This window comes from Helianthus annuus, chromosome 4 (assembly GCF_002127325.2).
Source record: "Helianthus annuus cultivar XRQ/B chromosome 4, HanXRQr2.0-SUNRISE, whole genome shotgun sequence".
Lineage (NCBI taxonomy): Eukaryota > Viridiplantae > Streptophyta > Magnoliopsida > Asterales > Asteraceae > Helianthus > Helianthus annuus.
In genome coordinates, this window is record NC_035436.2 from 60275466 (window position 1) to 60297056 (window position 21591).

At 34.3% G+C, this 21591-nt stretch overlaps 1 protein-coding gene across 1 annotated transcript; it reads left to right on the forward strand.

Moving 5' to 3' along the window:
• Window positions 1–3788: 3788 nt before the first annotated feature.
• LOC110932975 lies at window positions 3789–20818 on the forward strand. Its single transcript, XM_022176222.1, has 4 exons — window positions 3789–4631; window positions 11976–12036; window positions 12150–12496; window positions 20795–20818. The coding sequence occupies exons 1-4, from the start codon at window positions 3789–3791 to the stop codon at window positions 20816–20818; spliced, it is 1275 nt and encodes a 424-aa protein (XP_022031914.1).
• Window positions 20819–21591: the final 773 nt, after the last annotated feature.

Below are 21591 nucleotides of genomic sequence, written 5' to 3' on the forward strand. Positions count from 1 at the left end.
GCTAATAATCAGGTAAGGACACGATACCTGTTCTTGTATTCTTAGTTTTTTTTTAAATTCCCATTGAAAGGAGGCCAAAGTTTTATGTTGTTCTATAAGCTAATATGAAGAAGAAATAATTATAAGTCTGTTCCTTTTTAAATAAGTCTTATCTTCGATTCAATGTTTTTATTCACTATCACATATTTTAATGAATGATTTTTTTTTCTACGTTGACTTACAAACCGACGGTCAAAAAAATCGGATTATTGAGACTATTTTTATCACTTCCTTAAAGGCCAGCAATGTATTGGCTTCAAATTATAAATCATGAACTTATTTTATAATAGTTGCTCTAGTAAATAAATTGTGTTTTATTTGCGAACTTTGGAATAATTATTTTCTTAGGTATTGTTGTTAAGACTCGGATCTTGGTCTTCGGGAATTTATTTTAACGAACGAATCAGTTAAAGTAAATAAGTTTTCATAAAAATTGATTCGGATACAACGGAATTATAGGTCTTTAGTTATTCGAGGACGACTTGATTTTTGTTTGCCTGCTTGCTAAATTAAGGTACGGATTCTGTTTTCTTTTCATCGTAGTATATTTCTGGGTATGCATTCTTTGGTCTTCTCATCATAGTGTTCATCTTTATCGTATCCGTTACTTTGTAGTGTGGATCTTTGTCTCTGTCTCAAAGTTTGATTTTCATGATTAGATACTAGTATTCGTTTGATATGTGATACATTATATGAGTCAGTTTGTACATGTTTGTTTACTGGTGAGTTGTAGCATGCCATACCTCAGACTTGTACTCGTGGTCGCATGTTCATGTCATTATTATTTTCAGTTGCATGTAAGTTATTTACAAGACCTTAGTATATGTACTCTGTCACCGAAGCATCTCTGGCTTGTCGTTTGGGCGTCAACGGCATGGCACTTATCGTGACGGTGCGTAATAAAAGTTCACGGCGTCTCTAGCTTGTGCTTGTGTAGCACCTTGGCCACTGGAGGCATATAGATCGATCTTAGCTCTGAGTTTGAGTTTGTTTGTCTGGAGATGGAATAATGGGTGCACGCCACACTCACCATCTCATAGGTGCATGGACTAGCTAGCTGTGTACCAATCTGTTTGTTTGTAGCTCTGGGTGCTTCTGTGTTACACGATTTGTTCCGTTGATATACATATATCGTGTAAGTTAGTATATGTCTCTTTATGTGAATATGTACAGTATTTGTTCTGATTTGTCTAATATGTCTTGTACGCGTCTGATTATACTTCCGATTATGTATCGGGTTATGCTTTCGATTATGTTCGGTATCTGTTCTGATATGTCTGATATGTGTTGTACGCATCTGGTCATGTTTCCAATCATGTATCGAGTTAATCATGCTTCTGATTATGTTCAATATCCGATTATGTTCTGTATTAGTTATGTGTGTTTTGACTCAGTGTCTCTGTATCAGTTTCGTCTCAGTATCAGTCTCAATTTGGATTTCGATTCCGTGTTATACATATAGTTTGTATCCGTCAGTACCTTTATTAAGTATTTGATTCAATCTTTGTTCTATACTTATCGTTGAATCTGTCTTTGTTTCGTGTCGACTCCCTCTATCGGTTTAATAACTTTCGTAAGAATTAAATTATTCTAGTTTTAAAATATGGTAATGCATATTATTTCGGTTGTTAAATGTAAATCTCCAAAGCTATAAAATAATTATTTTGATTAAATAATAACTTATGGAGTATGATCAATTGATATATTGATCTTCATCCAAACATTTATTTAAAGATAATAACTTCAACAATTCTTTTCTTTTAAAGGTTAGGGGATTTTTAATTGGTATTTATGATGTTTCGGCTTACGTTTTTGCTTTGTTTCTGTATCAGTTTCCCATGTCAGTTTACGAAATTGTCATAAGTACTTCGTTCTGAAATCCAAGTTGAATTATTCTACTTCTTATATATAACTTTTCATCTTTAGAAAATTAGTTATTTTTTTAATTATTCTATTTCTTAAATATAACTTTTCATCTTTAGAAAATTTGTTATTGTTATCAAATAATGGTTTGCTATTAAATATGATAAATTATTTTATTTTGATAAGATTCAGACATTAATTATAAGAAAATAGTTTTGCCAAGTATCTTGTTTTAAAAACAATAGCATTATTAGACGTTGTTCAAAATATCTGATATTATTAGTTTTTGATTTGTTCGAACGTTCCATTGACAAGTGATTGGTCAGAAAATTTTCTTGTTATATAAATACTAGATTATTTAAACGTTGTTTTAAAATAAGTCCGTTTATACAGGATAAAATGCTTTAGTCATCATGGTCAACGACGTATCAGTCTCTACATTGGTTTTTGTGTTAGGTTCGGTATTCGCTATATAATTGAATGACTTTCCGTATTGGATTCCCTTACACTTTCAGATCGGTTATTGTATCTGTGTTTGCGTTTGTTCTTAGTACCCGTATCCGTTATCATTTCAGTTCAGTCTCGGTTTTGTTATGTTATGTTTGGTTTTCCGCTGATATGACTTTACTTGTACTGTTGATTTCTCCGTTACTAAGCAATTTTTGGCTCAGCCGTATTTTTCTTTTTGTGTTTGTCTTTTTGTTTTACAGGTAATCTGGGATAATATGGGATTTCAGTGAGGAGCGTTAGGAAGTTGCTGTCCAAGATTCTTTATTTCAATAATGCACTAAAATATAATTAGGATCTTTTATTTAATGTTATGGATTGGTTTTTAGTTTTGATATCTGTAAGAGTGACACGTCAGCCCTATTCGGGTCGGGGTGTTACAGTTATATTGTAATATCCGAAATTTTATCATAATAATAATAGTAATAAGCTGATCGGTCATAACTGATATGTTTTAAATAAATAAATGAATGAATAGTTGGATGAAACAAAATTTTCTTAAATTTGATATGTGTGTATGTACGTATATCTTATATGTTTTATTTACCTTAAGTTAATATATATATGATCCGTATAGATTAATTGTAGTGTATATATGGATATACATATATTCATGTGTCATTATAAGAAGTTTGTGACTTGCGTTGGAGACATAAAAATTAGACATTTTATTTAAAGTTTAAAATTGTATAGTTATTCGTAATATTAACAATAAAACATGATTAAATTAATAGATTGACCTAGATATCTTGGTATAAGGATTTGTAAAATTGAAACGTGCCTTTTATAGTTAAATTTTATGGATAAAAAGTAAGAATACAAGGTCTAATTATCGTGTAATATCTACTTTCATTAACTTGTGGAACTTTTTGAATATACATTGATAGATGGTATGCTTTTAGATCAATTTGGTATACTCTTCGAATCAATAGTCCATGGAAGTTAAGGAAAGATGGATCCATATTAATAGTTAATTGCGTAATTTAGCAAGTGTATATTTGTACTCATTTCTCTCCTTAGAAATAAATAAAAGGGTCTGATTGTTTTTCATATTGGTAAATTTAAGCATGTATATATATTTCTTTTCGTTATTCCGGGCTCCTTTGCAAGTGATTGAAAGCCTTGAGAGGATTCGCCGGAAGTTTTTTTGGGGAGGATCGGATGAGGTGGATAAGTTAAGTTGGTTGGCGTGGGAAAAAGTGGTGTCTCCGATAAAATACGGTGGGGTCGGATTGGGTTCCCTTAGAGACGCAAATTTGAGCCTTTTAACTAAATGGTGGTGGCGATTCAAAATTAATCAAAATGATCTTTGGCGAAAGGTTATTTGGTCTATTCATGGTAATGGTAGGGGGTGGAATTTTTTACCGATTAAATTATCGATGACTGGGACGTGGAAACAAATAGCTAGCATTCCGAGTTTGCTGGGTACATTAAATCTGGATCCTTATAAGATGATAAAAGGAAACCTTCGTGATGGAACGGGTATTCATTTTTCGCTTGATTGGTGGATATCGGATGATGTTCTGCAGCGAAAGTTCCCTCTGCTGTTTGATTTGGAGAAGAATAAGGCGTGTTTTGTTTCAGCCAGGTTACATTCTGGGCAGCTGATAATCGGGTTTAATTGGGGTTGGCATCGGGCTATATCTGCAGTCAATGAACAGCAGCAGTTTGCTGAACTGCTGATTTTACTCTCGGGGTCAGCAATAACAGCCGGTGCAGACCTATGGGCTACACAGATTGGTGGGTCGGGATTTTTCTCAGTCGGCTCAGTTAAGAAGTGTATTGTTGAGGCGACATGTGCAGTGCCGGAGGAGGTTTATGACTGGTGTAATTGGGTCCCACGCAAGGTGTCCATAGTGGCTTGGCTAGCTTTTCTAGATCGGCTTCCAACCGTTGAGGCGTTGGCTCGGAGGAATATTTTTGTTGATACACCCTTTTGTCGCTTGTGTGATAATAACGTGGAGTCGGTTGAACATTTGTTTACGGGTTGTCCCATTGCAATGGAAGTTTGGCAGGCGGTTTTTTCGTGGTGTCAAGTTCCTAATGTGTTTATTTTCCATGTTTGGAATTTGTTAAGATATCACAAGATTGCGAAAACAAGCGCTCGTGCAAAGAAAGCTTTTTATGCGGTGGTGGTAACGACTTTTTGGAGCCTATGGAAAGCAAGGAATGATCTCATTCATAATCAAACGGCGGTGGTGGTCCGGAATATTTTCGAAGAGGTCAAGATTATGTGCTACTTGTGGATTACAAACCGCGGGAAGATGTTAAATATGAAGTGCGTGGGGAAGATTCGATACGCATAAGATGGGGTAGTTTTGGGGTTTGTTTTGTTTTTTGTTGGGTTCCAATTGTATGTCGGGTTGTGTTTTTTGTTTTTCTGGTTGTTTTTTCGGACAGTTTTGCTAGCATCTTGTTAGCGCTTTGAATAAAAGTTTTGTTGGCCGTTCAAAAAAAAACATGTATATATATTAAATGGAATATTACTAATCAAATGGATTGGTTGACTTTTGTTTACCCAAATCAATAAACAAAATAAAAAAAGTGATATAAATAATAAATAATATTAGTATATGAAGCTAAATGGATTTGAGCCATGATAACGAGGCAACCTAAATTCCTTATAGAAAACCTAAGAAGTTTACGAAATTTAAGCGAACAAACTTACGAAGTTTGCGGAACTGATTACTCAATATTGACGGCGACCTATGAGTTCTTTCTTTTACGTTTGACCCCGCTTCCGCATTCGATCGTTTTCTGATTATGATACACCGCCGCGCTGCGGTGACCACCTTGTTACATCGACTCGTCACCGCTGTTCGGGTAATGGAACGACCCCTGTCACCACCGCACTCCATCCATACACCACGGTAACCACCGCCATGCCTTGATTATACTCGTCGCAGCTGTGAAGTGTCACTACCTCTGTGAATATGGTCGTCATACAACAGTCGTCACCGCCGCAATTATTGTATTAAGCTCACCGTTTACCCGTGCACCTCAGCTATCTCGCTCTCCGGCATGTGCTAATAATCAGGTAAGGACACGATACCTGTTCTTGTATTCTTAGTTTTTTTTTTTTAATTCCCATTGAAAGGAGGCCAAAGTTTTATGTTGTTCTATAAGATAATATGAAGAAGAAATAATTATAAGTCTGTTCCTTTTTAAATAAGTCTTATCTTCGATTCAATGTTTTTATTCACTATCATATATTTTAATGAATGATTTTTTTTCTATGTTGACTTACAAACCGACGGTCAAAAAAATCGGATTGTTGAGACTATTTTTATCACTTACTTAAAGGCCAGCAATGTATTGGCTTCAAATTATAAATCATGAACTTATTTTATAATAGTTGCTCTAGTAAATAAATTGTGTTTTATCTGCGAACTTTGGAATAATTATTTTCTTAGGTATTGTTGTTAAGACTCGGATCTTGGTCTTCGGGAATTTATTTTAACGAACAAATCAGTTAAAGTAAATAAGTTTTCATAAAAATTGATTTGGATACAACGGAATTATAGGTCTTTAGTTATTCGAGGACGACTTGATTTTTGTTTGCCTGCTTGCTAAATTAAGGTACGGATTCTGTTTTCTTTTCATCGTAGTATAATTCTGGGTATGGATTCTTTGGTCTTCTCATTATAGTGTTCATCTTTATCGTATCCGTTACTTTGTAGTGTGGATCTTTGTCTCTGTCTCAAAGTTTGATTTTCATGATTTGATACTAGTACTCGTTTGATATGTGATACATTATATGAGTCAGTTTGTATATGTTTGTTTACTGGTGAGTTGTAGCATGCCATACCTCAGACTTGTACTCGTGGTCGCATGTTCATGTCATTATTATTTTCAGTTGCGTGTAAGTTATTTACAAGACCTTAGTATATGTACTCTGTCACCCAAGCATGTCTGGCTTGTCGTTTGGGCGTCAACGGCATGGCACTTATCGTGACGGTGCGTAATAAAAGTTCACGGCGCCTCTAGCTTGTGTTTGTGTAGCACCTTGGCCACTGGAGGCGTATAGATCGATCTTAGCTCTGAGTTTGAGTTTGTTTGTCTGGAGATGGAATAATGGGTGCACGCCACACTCACCATCTCATAGGTGCATGGACTAGCTGGCTGTGTACCAGTCTGTTTGTTTGTAGCTCTGGGTGCTTCTGAGTTACACGATTTGTTCTGTATATATACATATGTCGTGTAAGTTAGTATATGTCTCTTTATGTGAATATGTTCAGTATTTATTCTTATATGTCTTGTACGCGTCTGATTATACTTCCGATTATGTATCGGGTTATGCTTTCGATTATGTTCGGTATCTGTTCTAATATGTATTGTACGCATCTGGTCATGTTTCCGATCATGTATCGAGTTAATCATGCTTCTGATTATGTTCAATATCCGATTATGTTCTGTATTAGTTATGTGTGTTTTGACTCAGTGTCTCTGTATCAGTTTCGTCTCAGTATCAGTCTCAATTTGGATTTCGATTCCATGTTATACATATAGTTTGTATCCGTCAGTACCTTTATTTAGTATTTGATTCAATCTTTGTTCTATACTTATCGTTGAATCTGTCTTTGTTTCGTGTCGACTCCCTCTATCGGTTTAATAAGTTTCGTAAGGATTAAATTATTCTAGTTTTAAAATATGGTAATGCATATTATTTCGGTTGTTAAATGTAAATCTCCAAAGCTATAAAATAATTATTTTGATTAAATAATAACTTATGGAGTATGATCAGTTGTTATATTGATCTTCATCCAAACATTTATTTAAAGATAATAACTTCAACAATTCTTTTATTTTAAAGGTTAGGGGATTTTTAAATGGTATTTATGATGTTTCGGCTTACGTTTTTGCTTTGTTTCTGTATCAGTTTCCCATGTCAGTTTACGAATTTGTCATAAGTACTTCGTTCTGAAATCCAAGTTGAATTATTCTACTTCTTATATATAACTTTTCATCTTTAGAAAATTAGTTATTTTTTTAATTATTCTATTTCTTAAATATAACTTTTCATCTTTAGAAAATCAGTTACTTTATCAAATAATGGTTTGCTATTAAATATGATAAATTATATTATTTTGATAAGATTCAAACATTAGTTATAAGAAAATAGTTTTGCCAAGTATCTTGTTTTAAAAACAATAGCATTATTAGACGTTGTTCAAAATATCCGATATTATTAGTTTTTGATTTGTTCGAACGTTCCAATGACAAATGATTGGGTCAGAAAATTTTCTTGTTATATGAATACTAGATTATTTAAACGTTGTTTTAAAATAAGTCCGTTTATACATGATAAAATGTTTTAGTCATCATGGTCAACGACGTATCAGTCACTACATTGGTTTTTGTGTTAGGTTCGGTATTCGCTATATAATTGAATGACTTTTCGTATCGGATTCCCTTACACTTTCAGATCGGTTATCGTATCTGTGTTTGCGTTTGTTCTTAGTACCCGTATCCGTTATCATTTCATTTCAGTCTCGGTTTTGTTATGTTATGTTTGGTTTTCCGCTGATATGACTTTTCTTGTACTGTTGATTTCTCCGTTACTGAGCAATTTTTGGCTCAGCCGTATTTTTCTTTTTGTGTTTGTCATTTTGTTTTACAGGTAATCTGGGATAATATGGGATTTCAGTGAGGAGCGTTAGGAAGTTGCTGTCCAAGATTCTTTATTTCAATAATGCACTAAAATATAATTAGGATCTTTTATTTAATGTTATGGATTGGTTTTTAGTTTTGATATCTGTAAGAGTGACACGTCAGCCCTATTCAGGTCGGGGTGTTACAAATGTAATGTAAAACAATGCACTAAGTATGTCCTAAATGGACATATATAGCGTGAAATGTAATGTAAAACAATGTACTAAGTATGCACTAAATGGACATACATAGCATAAAATGTAATGTAAAACAATGCACTAAGTATGCACTAAATGGACATACATAGCGTGAAATGTAATGTAAAATCATGTACTAAGTATACTAATGAACATAACAAGCATATGATATAAAAACATGAAAACACGAAAGTAACAAGTAGGCACATGTGTTTCACCCCAAAATGTTTGAAAAACAGTAAAAGAGGGGACTATGTACTCACTTGAGGGTGCTTAGAAGTCTTAAATATCAACCAAGCAAAGCTAGAGGGATCACGGAATCAAACGGCTCCTAATACAGGTAACTATGTTAAAAAACCGGACCTAAATCGGAGGATCGGATAAAATGAGGTTTCGTAAATCAAACGAGTGTAGGGACTCATGCAATATGGTTTAACAAAGCCTACATTCTAAAATGAAACCTAACCTAAGTGCTTACGATCCATTACGACTCGTTAAGGTAGCTTACGCCATTTTAACGCGTCGTTCGCGTAAAACGCGTTCAGACCGCCTAACTAGTCCTATGACAAGTAATATATGCCATAACATGCCTAATAATGTTGCCTAATCAGTTTAGATGTAAAAATTTAGGTTGCGTATGCTTAAAATGAATTTATGCGTAAAAAGGGCATTTTGGTCATTTTCCTAAGGCATATAATTTACCTATCATACAACTACTTAAACGAAGTGACCATAAGGTATAACCTTGGAAGGTTATTCCCTATACAACTATGGTCACAATACATGTTTGGTCGGATCCTAATGATCGACCAAACGGGTTGGGTTTGAAAGTCTAAGTGGTTGTTTAGACCGCTTACCATACGACCCTATATAAGCACTAAATCTAAAGTGACGAGCTAAACATGTTAAAACATGTTTAACGAAGTTTGAAAACAAGTTTGGTATCAAAACAAATGGTCTTGATACCCAAGAATAGTTTGGTTGCAAAATACGCATAAACGCGTATTTTGACCGAAACTATGACTCGTCACTATGCCTAAATAACGTGGTAATCAGTAGGTATAGTCACAAGGGACTATAACCATCGTGGTTACGCTCACGTTGCAAAACGAACTTCGTGTTGACCATAAACTGGTCAAAGTTGAAAGTCAAACTCAGTTTGACTTTCGTGCTTTAAACGCGTAGAAGAACGAAAGAATACTTACAAAAGGTCCAAGAATGGAGGTTTGATCTGAATATTTCTCAGGTATGAAGTGTATACACCTCAACTTAGAGAAAATTAGATCAAAGTGTGAGTTGGAAGTGAAATGGGAAGGGGTATTTATAGCTTTTGGGTCACTGTTAGGATCGTTCATCGAAAACCGAGCTTCAGTCTTGACCTTACATGTGTGCCCATGGTTTTAGAATACCATGGGTGCCCCAAAATAGCCCCTAGGATGTTCAAAAACCGTTTGCAGGTGTCGGAAACAGCTGGATCAAGCTGGAAATCATTTTTGCAGATCTGGGGATTTTTACGCGGGCCGCGTAAGATTCATACAAGGCTTACGCGCCCCGTGTAAGCTAAGTTTGGCAGAAATGTCAAAACAGGCCCCTGCATGTGAAAAACTTGATTTTGATGCATTTTTGACACGTTTAAGCCCCGTTAGCCCCATTTCAAAGCTCTAAAATGAAGTTAAAGTATAGAGAACATGAAACATGCTCAAAAATATGTCGGATGTCGGTTCGTTTGGCCGTACGATCACGTTATTCGGTTAATAACGACGAAACACGAACGGACGCGAAAAACGATCCAAATTACACGACGAATGGAATTTTATCATGCCAATCACTAAAATAAAATATTTTAATGATTACATAAATTTTTGTATGTCCGGATATATTCAGAATTGTTGATGCATTTTGTTGATGCATTTATTGTCTATCGCCTTCGTCAATCTGAGCCGTAGCGAGATATCGAAGAAATCAAGTCTTTATAAATGTCATATCTAGTTAAAAGGCAAGGTGGCAAACTTGTAATTAATGAGAAATCTCATTAAAATGCCTTGACCTATAAATAGGAGTTTATGTCATGACTTAGTTAGACTTTTTAGTGAAGTGAAGAAAACTCTTGGAAGACTTTCCTCCACATTTGTACTTTTGGAGATCCAAGTTTAGAGAGAGAAAGTCTAGAGAGAGAAAGTCGTTGTAATCGTGATTCGTGTACCGGAATTGTCATATTTCTCAATGGAATCACGTTAGTAGTACGTTATTGTGTGTTCGGTCACGCACGTTCACGGATTCCGCACGTGAAACGTTCGTTTCGCAATCGAACGACGTCAAAACCGGTCCTACAAGTGGTATCAGAGCAAGGAGCTCGATTGCTTGATCAAACACATCGTTTTCGTACCAGATTTCAGCGATTTCAGAGCCAAATCAGATCCGATTTCATCGATTTCTTCATCTTCTACTCATTTCTTACGTTTTTTACTGAAAGACGTCAAATTGAACGGGTTTTCACGGTCCAAATCGTCTGATTTTTGTATATGTTGTGCGTATAGACCTGTTCTACAACCCTACCAAGTTTCAGATCGAAACTCCAAGTCGTTTAGGAGAAATCGCGGTTTTTCGGTCCGAATTTGCGTCACACTATACATATCCGCTCGTTTGGTATTGTTGTGGTCCGCTTATTTGGTTAGAAGTTTGGTTCGCTTATTTGGAATTGATTTGGTTCGCTCATGTGGCATTAGTTCAGGTTCGCTCAAAGGTCTGTGCTTATTGGTCCGCTTATTTGACTTTTTGGTTCGCTTATTTGACATTTGGGTCCGCTCCAAATGTTTGATATTGGTTCGCTGTTTTGTCATCTTCTTCACGAGTTTGTCTGATGATTACAGGTTATCAGTTGTTGTTATGGCTTGCACGTGAAACATTAAACATCGGCCTAATCCCAATTTGTTATTTTGCACCGTCCCACTAATAGATTCATTAAACATAGGCCAATCACAGCCCATGTGTTCATAATTGCACCGCCCATTGTCGGCTGTTTTATAATAGTCTGCTGTTGTTGTTATTAAAGGCCAATCACAGCCCATGTGCAACCCATATATGATGTTCATGTTGCCGCCATTAAAAGTGTGAGGCCCTATCACCAAGTTGTGAGTTAATTGCAATCTTTTAAAATCACCGCCCACTATCTCATGTGCCCAACATTACTGACTCATTGACTTAGTGGCCCAATCTTTGATTAAAAATCCTTTGTTTCGCCGCCCCATTAAACATTGGCCCAATCACGGTTAGCCCATGTGTTGTTGTCATTGCCTGCATGTGATGTGTAATAGTTGTTGTTGACTATTAATGTGCCGCCTAAATTAAACAACATCAGCCAAAACTTTGATTGTACATCATCATTAAAAACTTGGCCCAATCCCAGTTAAATCTTTTGTCACCGCCCCATATTAAAGAATTAGGTTGTTTGTTACTGGGTGATTGTAGGCCCTTTGCACCGCTCCACTATATACCTTTGGCCCAATCACGTGTAAAGGCCCACTAAAAGATTTGTTGTTATTTGTCATTGTTAAATAAGTGTTGTCAGCCGATCGTACAACAAGTTGATTTTTTGTGTGACTCACTCGATCGAATAGCGTTTTTGTCCGATCGCTCAGCATACTATCCGTTCGATCAACTTTCTGTCCGATTCAGTTGATTGATATTTTTACTGATCGTTTATTTGTGTGTTTGCAGGTAATTCAAAGTGATTTGTTGTCACCGGATTTTCATCAATCGGATATTCATCAGATTTTTTGTTTGTGTGAAATTTTTTTTAATTGATTGAAAATCTCTTGCTGTGTATTTCTCATTACCAAGACATGGATTATGAAATTTATATTGCACTGAACAAGTTCAATAATTTTTCAGGTATCAATGGAGAATCAACTGATGAATTGATCCAAAGGTATGTCAAGTTGTATTGGGAGATGGTGAGATTGAAGATAACCAAGACCAATGAGGAATGGGTTAACAAGTTAGCAAATGTTTTACCGGGTGATAGTTGGAGAACGTTTTTGTCAGATTTGAAGAAGATATACTTTAATTTGAATTTGAGCGTGTTTATCGAGAAGATTAAAGAGCGAGAACTTGAACTTCAAAAGAATAGTAATGCAGAAACTGATGAAGCAAAATGCAAATCTGAGGAAATCGTTCGAGAGGTAGAGGAGCAGGTCAAAGAAATTTCAGCTATCAAGGTCGAGACGAAAGCTGAAGCTGTAAAAACGGTCGAGAAGTGCTCAAACTGTGAAAATCTAAAATCTGAAAATGCCAAACTCTTGAGGGATTTAGAGAGTTTGACATCAGAAAACGAAAATCTTAAAAATTCAGAAAATGTTTTGAAAAATCAAATAAAAAATTTAGAAAATGAAAAGGTAAAAATTGAAAAAGATTTTCAAAGTCAAATAAAAATTCTTGAAGATGGGAGGGATGTGTTTAGTAAAAATAACATCGAAAAGCAAAAAATGATCAATTCTCATCTTGAAAAGGTTATTCGACTTGAAAAGGAAAGTGAGCAAGCTCGAAAGAAAATCAGTGAGCTTGAAACAAAATTGAAAGGTTTTGTGACTTCTTCAGAGTATGTGAAAATTCTATGTCCAAAACCGATCAATTCTTTTCCAATAAGTGACTGTGTCACAAACTTTGACAATGTCAAAGTTGAAGATTGTGATGAGAAATCTGATGATGAAATTAATAAAATTGAAAAACAAAAATTGTTTTTAGAATTAAAAGAAAAATTCAAAAATACTGTTTTGCAATCTACTGAAATAGGTGAATGTTCAAAGCAGAAACCTGTTAAGAAGATTGTTGAACAAAAACAAATTGTTAAAAAGTCAAAAAATGTTCAAATCAAAAATAAAAGCTCATCAGATCAATCATCCAATCACAATCAAAAATCACAAAAATTGAAAAATCAAAACTCAAAAATTGTTGGTAATAAGTGGTGCAGGTTTGACCACAGTGCTCAAAAGCCAAATCCAACAATCAAGAAGAGGAAAGAGTATCACCAAGCCAAACAGTGCTTTGATCTGAGCGTTTGGTATGAAGATGGTGATTGGTACGATAACAGAGTGTGCTACAAATGTGGTTATCAAGGACACATTGCTGTTAACTGCCAGAGACAAAGATTTGAGACGAGGAGATGCTATAATTGTCAAATCAAAGGTCACATTGCCAGAGATTGCCCAAGGAGATCAAATGAAAGATTGAGGGTTAATTCTCAGAAATTGGCAAAGAAACCAGTCACTGTCAAGCCCAAGGAATTGAGAGTTTCAGACCAGAAAGTCAAAGAACAGAAGGTTCAAGAACCTAAAGTTCAAGAAAAGAAAGTGAAGCTTTCTCAAGGGCAAAAAGACAAACTGCGAAAGAAGAGGAAGAAGGCCAGAGAATATCTGGAGAAGATTTTGTCCTCGGGTTCACCCGACAGATCGAATAAGAGTGCTGACGATTCAACTCCATCGTCTACAAAGCCAAGCAAGATGAATTCATCAGATGCAAATCTGAGGACAAAAGAGGAGATAAAGAAGAAGGTAACATTTGGTGGCGATGAATCTGTTTCTTCAGAAACAAAGGAGCCACATGTCGGCGATGAATCTGGCTCATCAAAGTCAGACAAGCCACATTCAGGCAATGATTCTGGTTCGTCAAAACCAGAAGAGCTAGTTATTGAGGTAAAAACTGAGAATTCAGGTTTAACAATGGATGATACGAACTTTCCTCCATTGATAAACAAGAATTCAAAATCACCCAAGGACAGTCAGGCTTGGGTGAAACTTTTCAAATGAAAAATCTGACTTGCCGGAGTTCCCAGGTTGGTAAGTGTGGAACATGAATCGGCATATTTCTTGAGAAATTTCACTTTGGTGATTTTTCATCTTTCAAAAGATAAATCAGGGACATTAAGTTGTACTTGATTCATCTTTCCTACAAGTGGTAATTTGAAAAACAAAGTGATGAAAACCCGAGTTTATGAATGACACACAAAACTAATTTTCCGGAAAAACCATTTTGATTAAAACAAACTTAAGTGTTTTGAAATCATAATGGGAAAATAGTTTGTTGTGAGGGGGAGTTCTGATTGTTTACGCCAAGTGGATGGAGAATTGAAGTGATTCTCATCAAGTTGTCAAGTTTGTACAGTTTGTTTCAAATTTTCCCAGAAAATCAAAATTGAAACATATTTTGATTTTAGGGGGAGAAAAATTTAAAAAAAAATTAGAAAATTTGAAAATGTCAAAAAACATTAAAAATTTAAAATGAATTTTGTTGTGAAAAAGAGGAAATGATTGTAAATCAGTGGACTATCACATCACGCTAAAGAAATGTAATGTCAAATGTAATAAACGGTCTCACTGATGATGTGACGATAGGTTTTTGTACATTTAGTAGATTTATTCGGGATATAAACCTAAAATTTCAAACTTGTGAAATTCGTGGGGAACACTACTTGGATATATAGGTAACCCCTGAAATCTCGTTTGAAAGGTCTCGTATTCTGATATACTAGGTGTTTATACTCTATGATGTCTGGTGTATTATTCCGGGACTTCTGCTGAACGGTAGTTCTGACCTAGTCCTTGGCTAATACTTTCCGCAAAATGCTTGAAACATAGCATAAAGCCCTCAGCTGATTAGACAATAAAATTGATAATCATCTGTTGTAGCTGAAAAGATCCTCTAAAGGGGACACACTGCTAAGTCGAAGCTGATATCTCTCTGCTGAACGGAAGTTCTGACCTGAGATCCCTCAGTTCTCGCATTTAACCCCTAATTTATGTACATATATCATTGTAGTATTCTTGCCTGTAAGACTGAATATTGGGATTCTGGATACGGGAGTATATTCAAGAGGTGGGACACATGAATCGAACTAAGTTCATAAAACACTTAAATAGTATCCTGAATAGATTGAAAATTGTATGAAAATTTAAGAGGACAACTATATCGTCAATCAACGTGAATCGTTTAGAACTTAAAATGTCTAAAAGCTTAACGGTGCGTGTGATGTGTCTAAAAAAACTGATATGATCCTCTTACACAAACTCACAAAAATATGTTTGTACATATTTCATTTCTGCATTTAATTTCTGTGTTTGCATTTATGTTTCTTATTTTGAAAAATTCAAAAAGATTTTCGACAACTGATGTTGAAGAGCTGATTTTCAAAATCTCAAAGGCTAAACTTGATGAACAGACAGGTTGGTTAATTGATTTGAAATGTTTAAGATGATACATTAATTTGAATCAGAAATTGGAATGTTTCAAATGTGTGATCAAATGTAAATTTGTTAATGAATCTCAAATGTTTAGTTGATTCATTAAGTTGAATCACAACTTTATTGGTTTGTAATAGAGAGGTTGAGATGTGCAGGATTCTGATATGTTGCTACGGAAAGCCAGGCGTCGATCCCAAAAGCACGGAAGCTTGATGAAAGGGGGAGCCTGAAGAGACTGAAGAAAGAGAGCAACGGAAGCTGAAGACAGAACCACCGGGATTCTGTTCAAGCAAGAAGAATCAAGAGAGAGAGAAAGACAAGTCGCTACGAGTTTCACTACGGATTGACTGCGGCAATATCCAAGGGGGAGATTGTTGATGCATTTATTGTCTATCGCCTTCGTCAATCCGAGCCGTAGCGAGATATCGAAGAAATCAAGTCTTTATAAATGTCATATCTAGTTAAAAGGCAAGGTGGCAAACTTGTAATTAATGAGAAATCTCATTAAAATGCCTTGACCTATAAATAGGAGTTTATGTCATGAGTTAGTTAGACTTTTTAGTGAAGTGAAGAAAACTCTTGGAAGACTTTCCTCCACATTTGTACTTTTGGAGATCCAAGTTTAGAGAGAGAAAGTCTAGAGAGAGAAAGTCGTTGTAATCGTGATTCGTTTACCGGAATTGTCATATTTCTCAATGGAATCACGTTAGTAGTACGTTATTGTGTGTTCGGTCACGCACGTTCACGGATTCCGCACGTGAAACGTTCGTTTCGCAATCGAACGGCGTCAAAACCGGTCCTACAAGAATGTAAGATATGCGCGAAAATGCAAACTTATGCACTTTTTGACGCTTTTAGTCCTTGAATGGCCAAAAAGTTTATTTTAGCATACCGAACACCTCAAAGCCTATTTCTAAGCTATGTAAAGGATATTTATGGTATGTTTAACTTATGATCATGTTCCAAAATGTCCGTTACAGTACAATTCGGCATACTTTTGCAGTTTGTCAAAATTAGTCCCTATAAGCGAATAAACTTGATTTTGCCATACCAAAGCCTTCAAAACTTATTTCTAAGTTATGTAAAGGTTATTTAAGGTATGTTAAGCCCATGTCACTTTTCCGGAGTGTTTGTTGCGTTAAACTGATTACGTTTATGCATGAGTTCGCGTATAACTTCCCAGAAAGCGATTTGGAGCTCGAAATCGAACAGGTATTGATATGTGCAAATGATACACATATTTATACAAATCCCAAGTATGAAATACAATATTTCATTGATTTGGTATTTGTTTGATGGCCATGGAGGCACAGATGTCACATCTTTCATCATTTATTTGTTATTATTTTCGAGTAAACTGCGAATATCGTCCTTGCGGTGTTTTTTCGCATGACCGTAGTTATGGTTTCTGAAACTTATCATTTTCATCCATTTCATTAACCCATTCATATTTTAGCGTCAAATAAGGAGAATTTATGTATTTTTAACACATTCTATTATTTTATTCATTTTTACACCCTTATTTATAAACCTCCTCTAATTTAAAAAATATATATTAAAATTTAAGGGGCCCATCATTCCACCACCACCATCTCCTTCATACTTCAACCAAACACCACCACCACCCATCACCTAAAACCCCCGCTACTATCACTATAGTTTGGCACCACCAAGCATTGGGAAGACCCTATTGGCTCGATTCGTGACCGCTGAAGCCGGTGTACCACCACCGTCGACCAACATCTTGAAACAATCCCAAATATCGAGGTGGAGTTCTGACTTGGGTTTGATTAACTTTGACACACCTCCCACCGCGACCACCATTTAGCACGTTTTACCCATCCAAAGGCTTGGGTCTGAACCATCCCACCGCACCATTTGTCCGACGTTCCAAAGTTTTCAGATTTGAGAACAAGAAACACCCACTACGTTTTGCCTATTTCAGCCATCTTAACTTGAAACCAACCTTCATTCCTTATTCTTATTTCCTGCGAGATGTGGTTCAGTTTTAGATTCGGCAACAGGATTTCTGACCACCTAAGCTCATTTTTTTGACCTAATCAAGCGGCAACTCTACGTGGTGGTCTTGGGTGTAAGTGCAGGCACTAAGTGGTGGTCATGAGTGTTAGTCTTCGTCGATTTCACACACACACACACATAGTGTAAGTATTGGAAGAAAACACATAGTTATTGAGAAAACTTAAAAAACTCTAATCTTCCAACATTTTTTGATATTGAAAAAAAAAAATCACACATATAATATATATGTTTTTAAAAGTTTTGAGAAAAAAAAACAAAAAAAAGCCGAGTGGGAATATATATATATATATAATATATATATATATATATATATATATATATATATAGGGTAGGGATATGGTAAAAAGTGTCTAAAATGTAAGAAGGGTAAAAAGTGTTTTAAACCATTGGATATCTGATCTAATGGTTGAGACCAATAGGTCATAAAAATGTAAATTGTGTTTTAATTAGAGGGACCTTATGTAAAATTGAAGGGCAATAATGTCTTTTTCAATGTTTCAAATATGGTAACCGTATCCTACACAACCAAAAACACCTATATTCACTCATTTTTCCTTAAAAATCGGAATTAATAATCAATATCTAAATCGGAAGCCTCTGTGTTTTATATAAGATTCAAGGCGTGGTGTTTTACGTTTAGAAGAACTGTAATCAGATTCATGGCGTGGTGTTTTAAAACATCTGGATAAATTGACTATGATTCAAGTCATGGTGTTTTAAAACACCATGACCAGATGTTTAAAACACCACGCCATGAACAATGTGATGTTTAAAACACCACGCCATGAACAATGTTTCCAGATAAAACACCATGACTTGAATCATAGTCAATGTCTCCAGATGTTTAAAGCACCACGCCATGAACAATGTCTCCAGATGTTTAAAACACCACGCCATGAACAATGTCTCCAGATAAAACACCATGACTTGAATCATAGTCAATGTCTCCAGATTTTTAAAACACCACGCCATGAACAATATATGATTAAAAGATGTTGCGATTAAAAGATGATGAAGAATATAAAACAATCAGATGTATAATGTTTCCTAAAATTTCTCCTAATTCAAAATTCGATTCAAACCCTAAAAAAACTCATCGCCAGTTTGTTTTTTTTTTTTTGGCAGTTATTCTTGGAAATCAATTAAATGATAAAAATGTCAAATTACTAATATACCCTTTTGAATTAATTAGGAAAAAGGACACTTGTCATTCCCAAATTATTTTTCACACTTCTCACAAAAGTCCCACTTTTTACAGGATTCTCTACCTATATATATATATATATATATATATATATAGGGAGAAGATCATGCGAGAACCACCTCTTATTGCGAGAACCGCGAGAACCAATGTGAACACAACCAAAAATGCCTAAAAATAGCTAAAAATCACACAATTTTTTTTAATATTTTTTATATAAAAATCGCTACTTTTCGAAGCCAAAAAAAATTTAAAAAAAAAATTAAAAAAAAAATTGGCCACTAAAAGTAGCGATTTGAGCATAAAAATATTAAAAAAAATTAGATTTTTTTTATTTTTTTAGATTTTTTTTTAGATTTTTTTAGGTTTTTTGGGAGTTTAGTTTTTAGCATTTTAGCTTGGGGGGGGGTTGGGTTTTTTTAGGTTTTTTTTAGGTTTTTTTAGCTATTTTAGGTTGTGTTCACATTGGTTCTCGCGGTTCTCGCAATAAATGGAGTTCTCGCATGAGCCCCTCCCTATATATATATATATATATATATATATATATATATATATATATATATATATATAGGGGAAGGTTCAAATGAAAACCACTAGTTATTGTGAAAACTCGAAAACTAATTAAAAAAAGCCAAAAAAACATACAAAAAATTTTTTTTTTTAATTTTTTTTTGCAATCAAAATTTCGCAGGTTTTTTAATATAAAAAAAATTTTCAAAAAAAAAAAAAAAAATTTGTGTAGTGCACATGTGTAATACTGCACATATGTATGTGTACTACACATGTGTATTATTACACATGTGCACTACACAAAAATTTTTTTTTTTTCTGAAAAAAAGTTTTTTATATATATAAAAACTAGCGATTTTTATAAAAAAAAAATTGAAAAAAAAAATTTTGTGTGTTTTTAGGCTTTTTTTAGTTAGTTTTCGAGTTTTCACAATAAAAGTGGTTTTTATTTGAACCATCCCATATATATATATATATATATATATATATATATATATATATATATATATATATATATGTATATGTATGTATGCTCACCATGGATGAATTAAAAGGGGATGGTCTACCACGCTAATCATGTCACACACCCAAACCAATATCCTCACACCCCACAGCCTAACTAATTGAAAAAACAAAAAAAAAACTTCGATAAACTAGACCACTTTTGTGATTTATTGATGTTGATATATGTGGAAAGAAAATCTTGTTCGGAACATAATGGATTGCCTAATCGGTGGAATAGGAAAAGGAGATGACTAATATTCTTTGAACACTTCATATGTTTGCCCTTATATGGAACTAAAATTTTCTACGAAAGAGAAAAGGAAAGTGAGAGGAAGAGAAAAGAGAAAACAATCTAAAACTCATTTAATAATAATAATAATAATAATAATAATAATAATAATAATAATAATAATAATAATAATAATAATAATAACAATAATAAGAGTAAATTACAATTTTGACCCATGTAGTTATATCACTTTTACCATTTTAGCCCAAAAAGTAATTTTTTAACATCTGAACCCTCAACGTCTTTTTTTCTAACACTTTTAACCCCTAAAAGCAAATGGATGGGGTTAGTGTTAGGGACCAAAAAGGTTAGAAAAAAAAACGTTGAGGGCTCAGATGTTAAAAAATTCCTTTTTAGGCTAAAAAGGTAAAAGTGATATAGCCAAAGGGGCGAAAATTGGAATTTACTCTAATAATATTATATATATATATATATATAGGTAAAGAGTATGGTACAAATCTCACTATCGTACATTATGTACGCTACAACAGCAGCCATACACGTGTCCTGATTCAATTTTAATAAATAAGGGTATATCAGACATTCTATTCTAACATTTAAGACTGCTAATCATTGAATCCCGTCAATTATGGAGTTCGTTTCCTAACCGTTCCATTTAAGTATTCTTCGTTTTCAATTCGATTGTAGGGTTTTTGATTGATTCCACACAGAACGGCCATTTCAGAAAATGCTTGATTCGTCATTTATTTGAGTTTTGTGTTTTTTTTTTTATTTGAAGTTTTTTTTTTATTATTAGATTTGTAATCAGGGTAGAAGATAAGTGTTTATTGGAATTAATTGTTGTGTTACTATATCGCATGTGTCTTTTTATATATCGCATGTGATGTGTTAAAATAATCCAACTAGTAAAAGAATGGATCTGTTGTATAATTTCGCATGTTAAATATAGTCATTTCGCACACAATGAAGTTTGATATATAATTTCGCAAGATTAATTCGAGACTTCGCAAACCTTAAAGATTTTATCAATTGTAGCTTTTGATTTCGCAATCTTTATGAGTAATTATTTTTATTTTTGCACAGTGTGTTTCAATTATTGAAATCAAATAATTCAGTTCAATAATTGATTTCAATAATTCATATCAATAATTTTTTTTATTATATATTCTATGTTTTCATCACTATTGCAAACATCCAATTAAAAATGGCAGATCTACCAACATCCTCTTCTTCTTCTTCTGAACCAAGTATCAAGCAGGTTTTGAGGAAAAGGATTCAACAACAGATTCAAGAGGATCAAACTTGTCAAGAGATGTTGGAGGCCAACATTTCTTGTGTAACGGAAAACATGAAGAGAAGACAAGAAATTCTGAACTTGTTATCCCAGATGCAAGTGAGTAGTCTTAAAGAAATTGCAGTTATGTTTATGGTGGATTTGGGTGAGAGGGATGAGAAACAGTTGAAAGAGTTGGCCGGTGCAATAACTGTATTAAGATGCTCAATGAATATGAAAATAGAGTTTCTTTCATCTTTTGAATGAACTGTTTTGTTTTTTTTTTTTTTTTTTTTTTTTGGTGTATGTTCCAATAGATT

Coding starts and splice junctions, on each gene's coding strand:
- LOC110932975 (XM_022176222.1), top strand. CDS start 3,789: ATGACTGGGACGTGGAAACAAATAGCTAGCATTCCGAGTTTGCTGGGT. Junction 4,632..11,975: donor TCCGGAATATTTTCGAAGAG/GTCAAGATTATG, acceptor GTGTGTTTGCAG/GTAATTCAAAGTGATTTGTT. Junction 12,037..12,149: donor GGATATTCATCAGATTTTTT/GTTTGTGTGAAA, acceptor ATAATTTTTCAG/GTATCAATGGAGAATCAACT.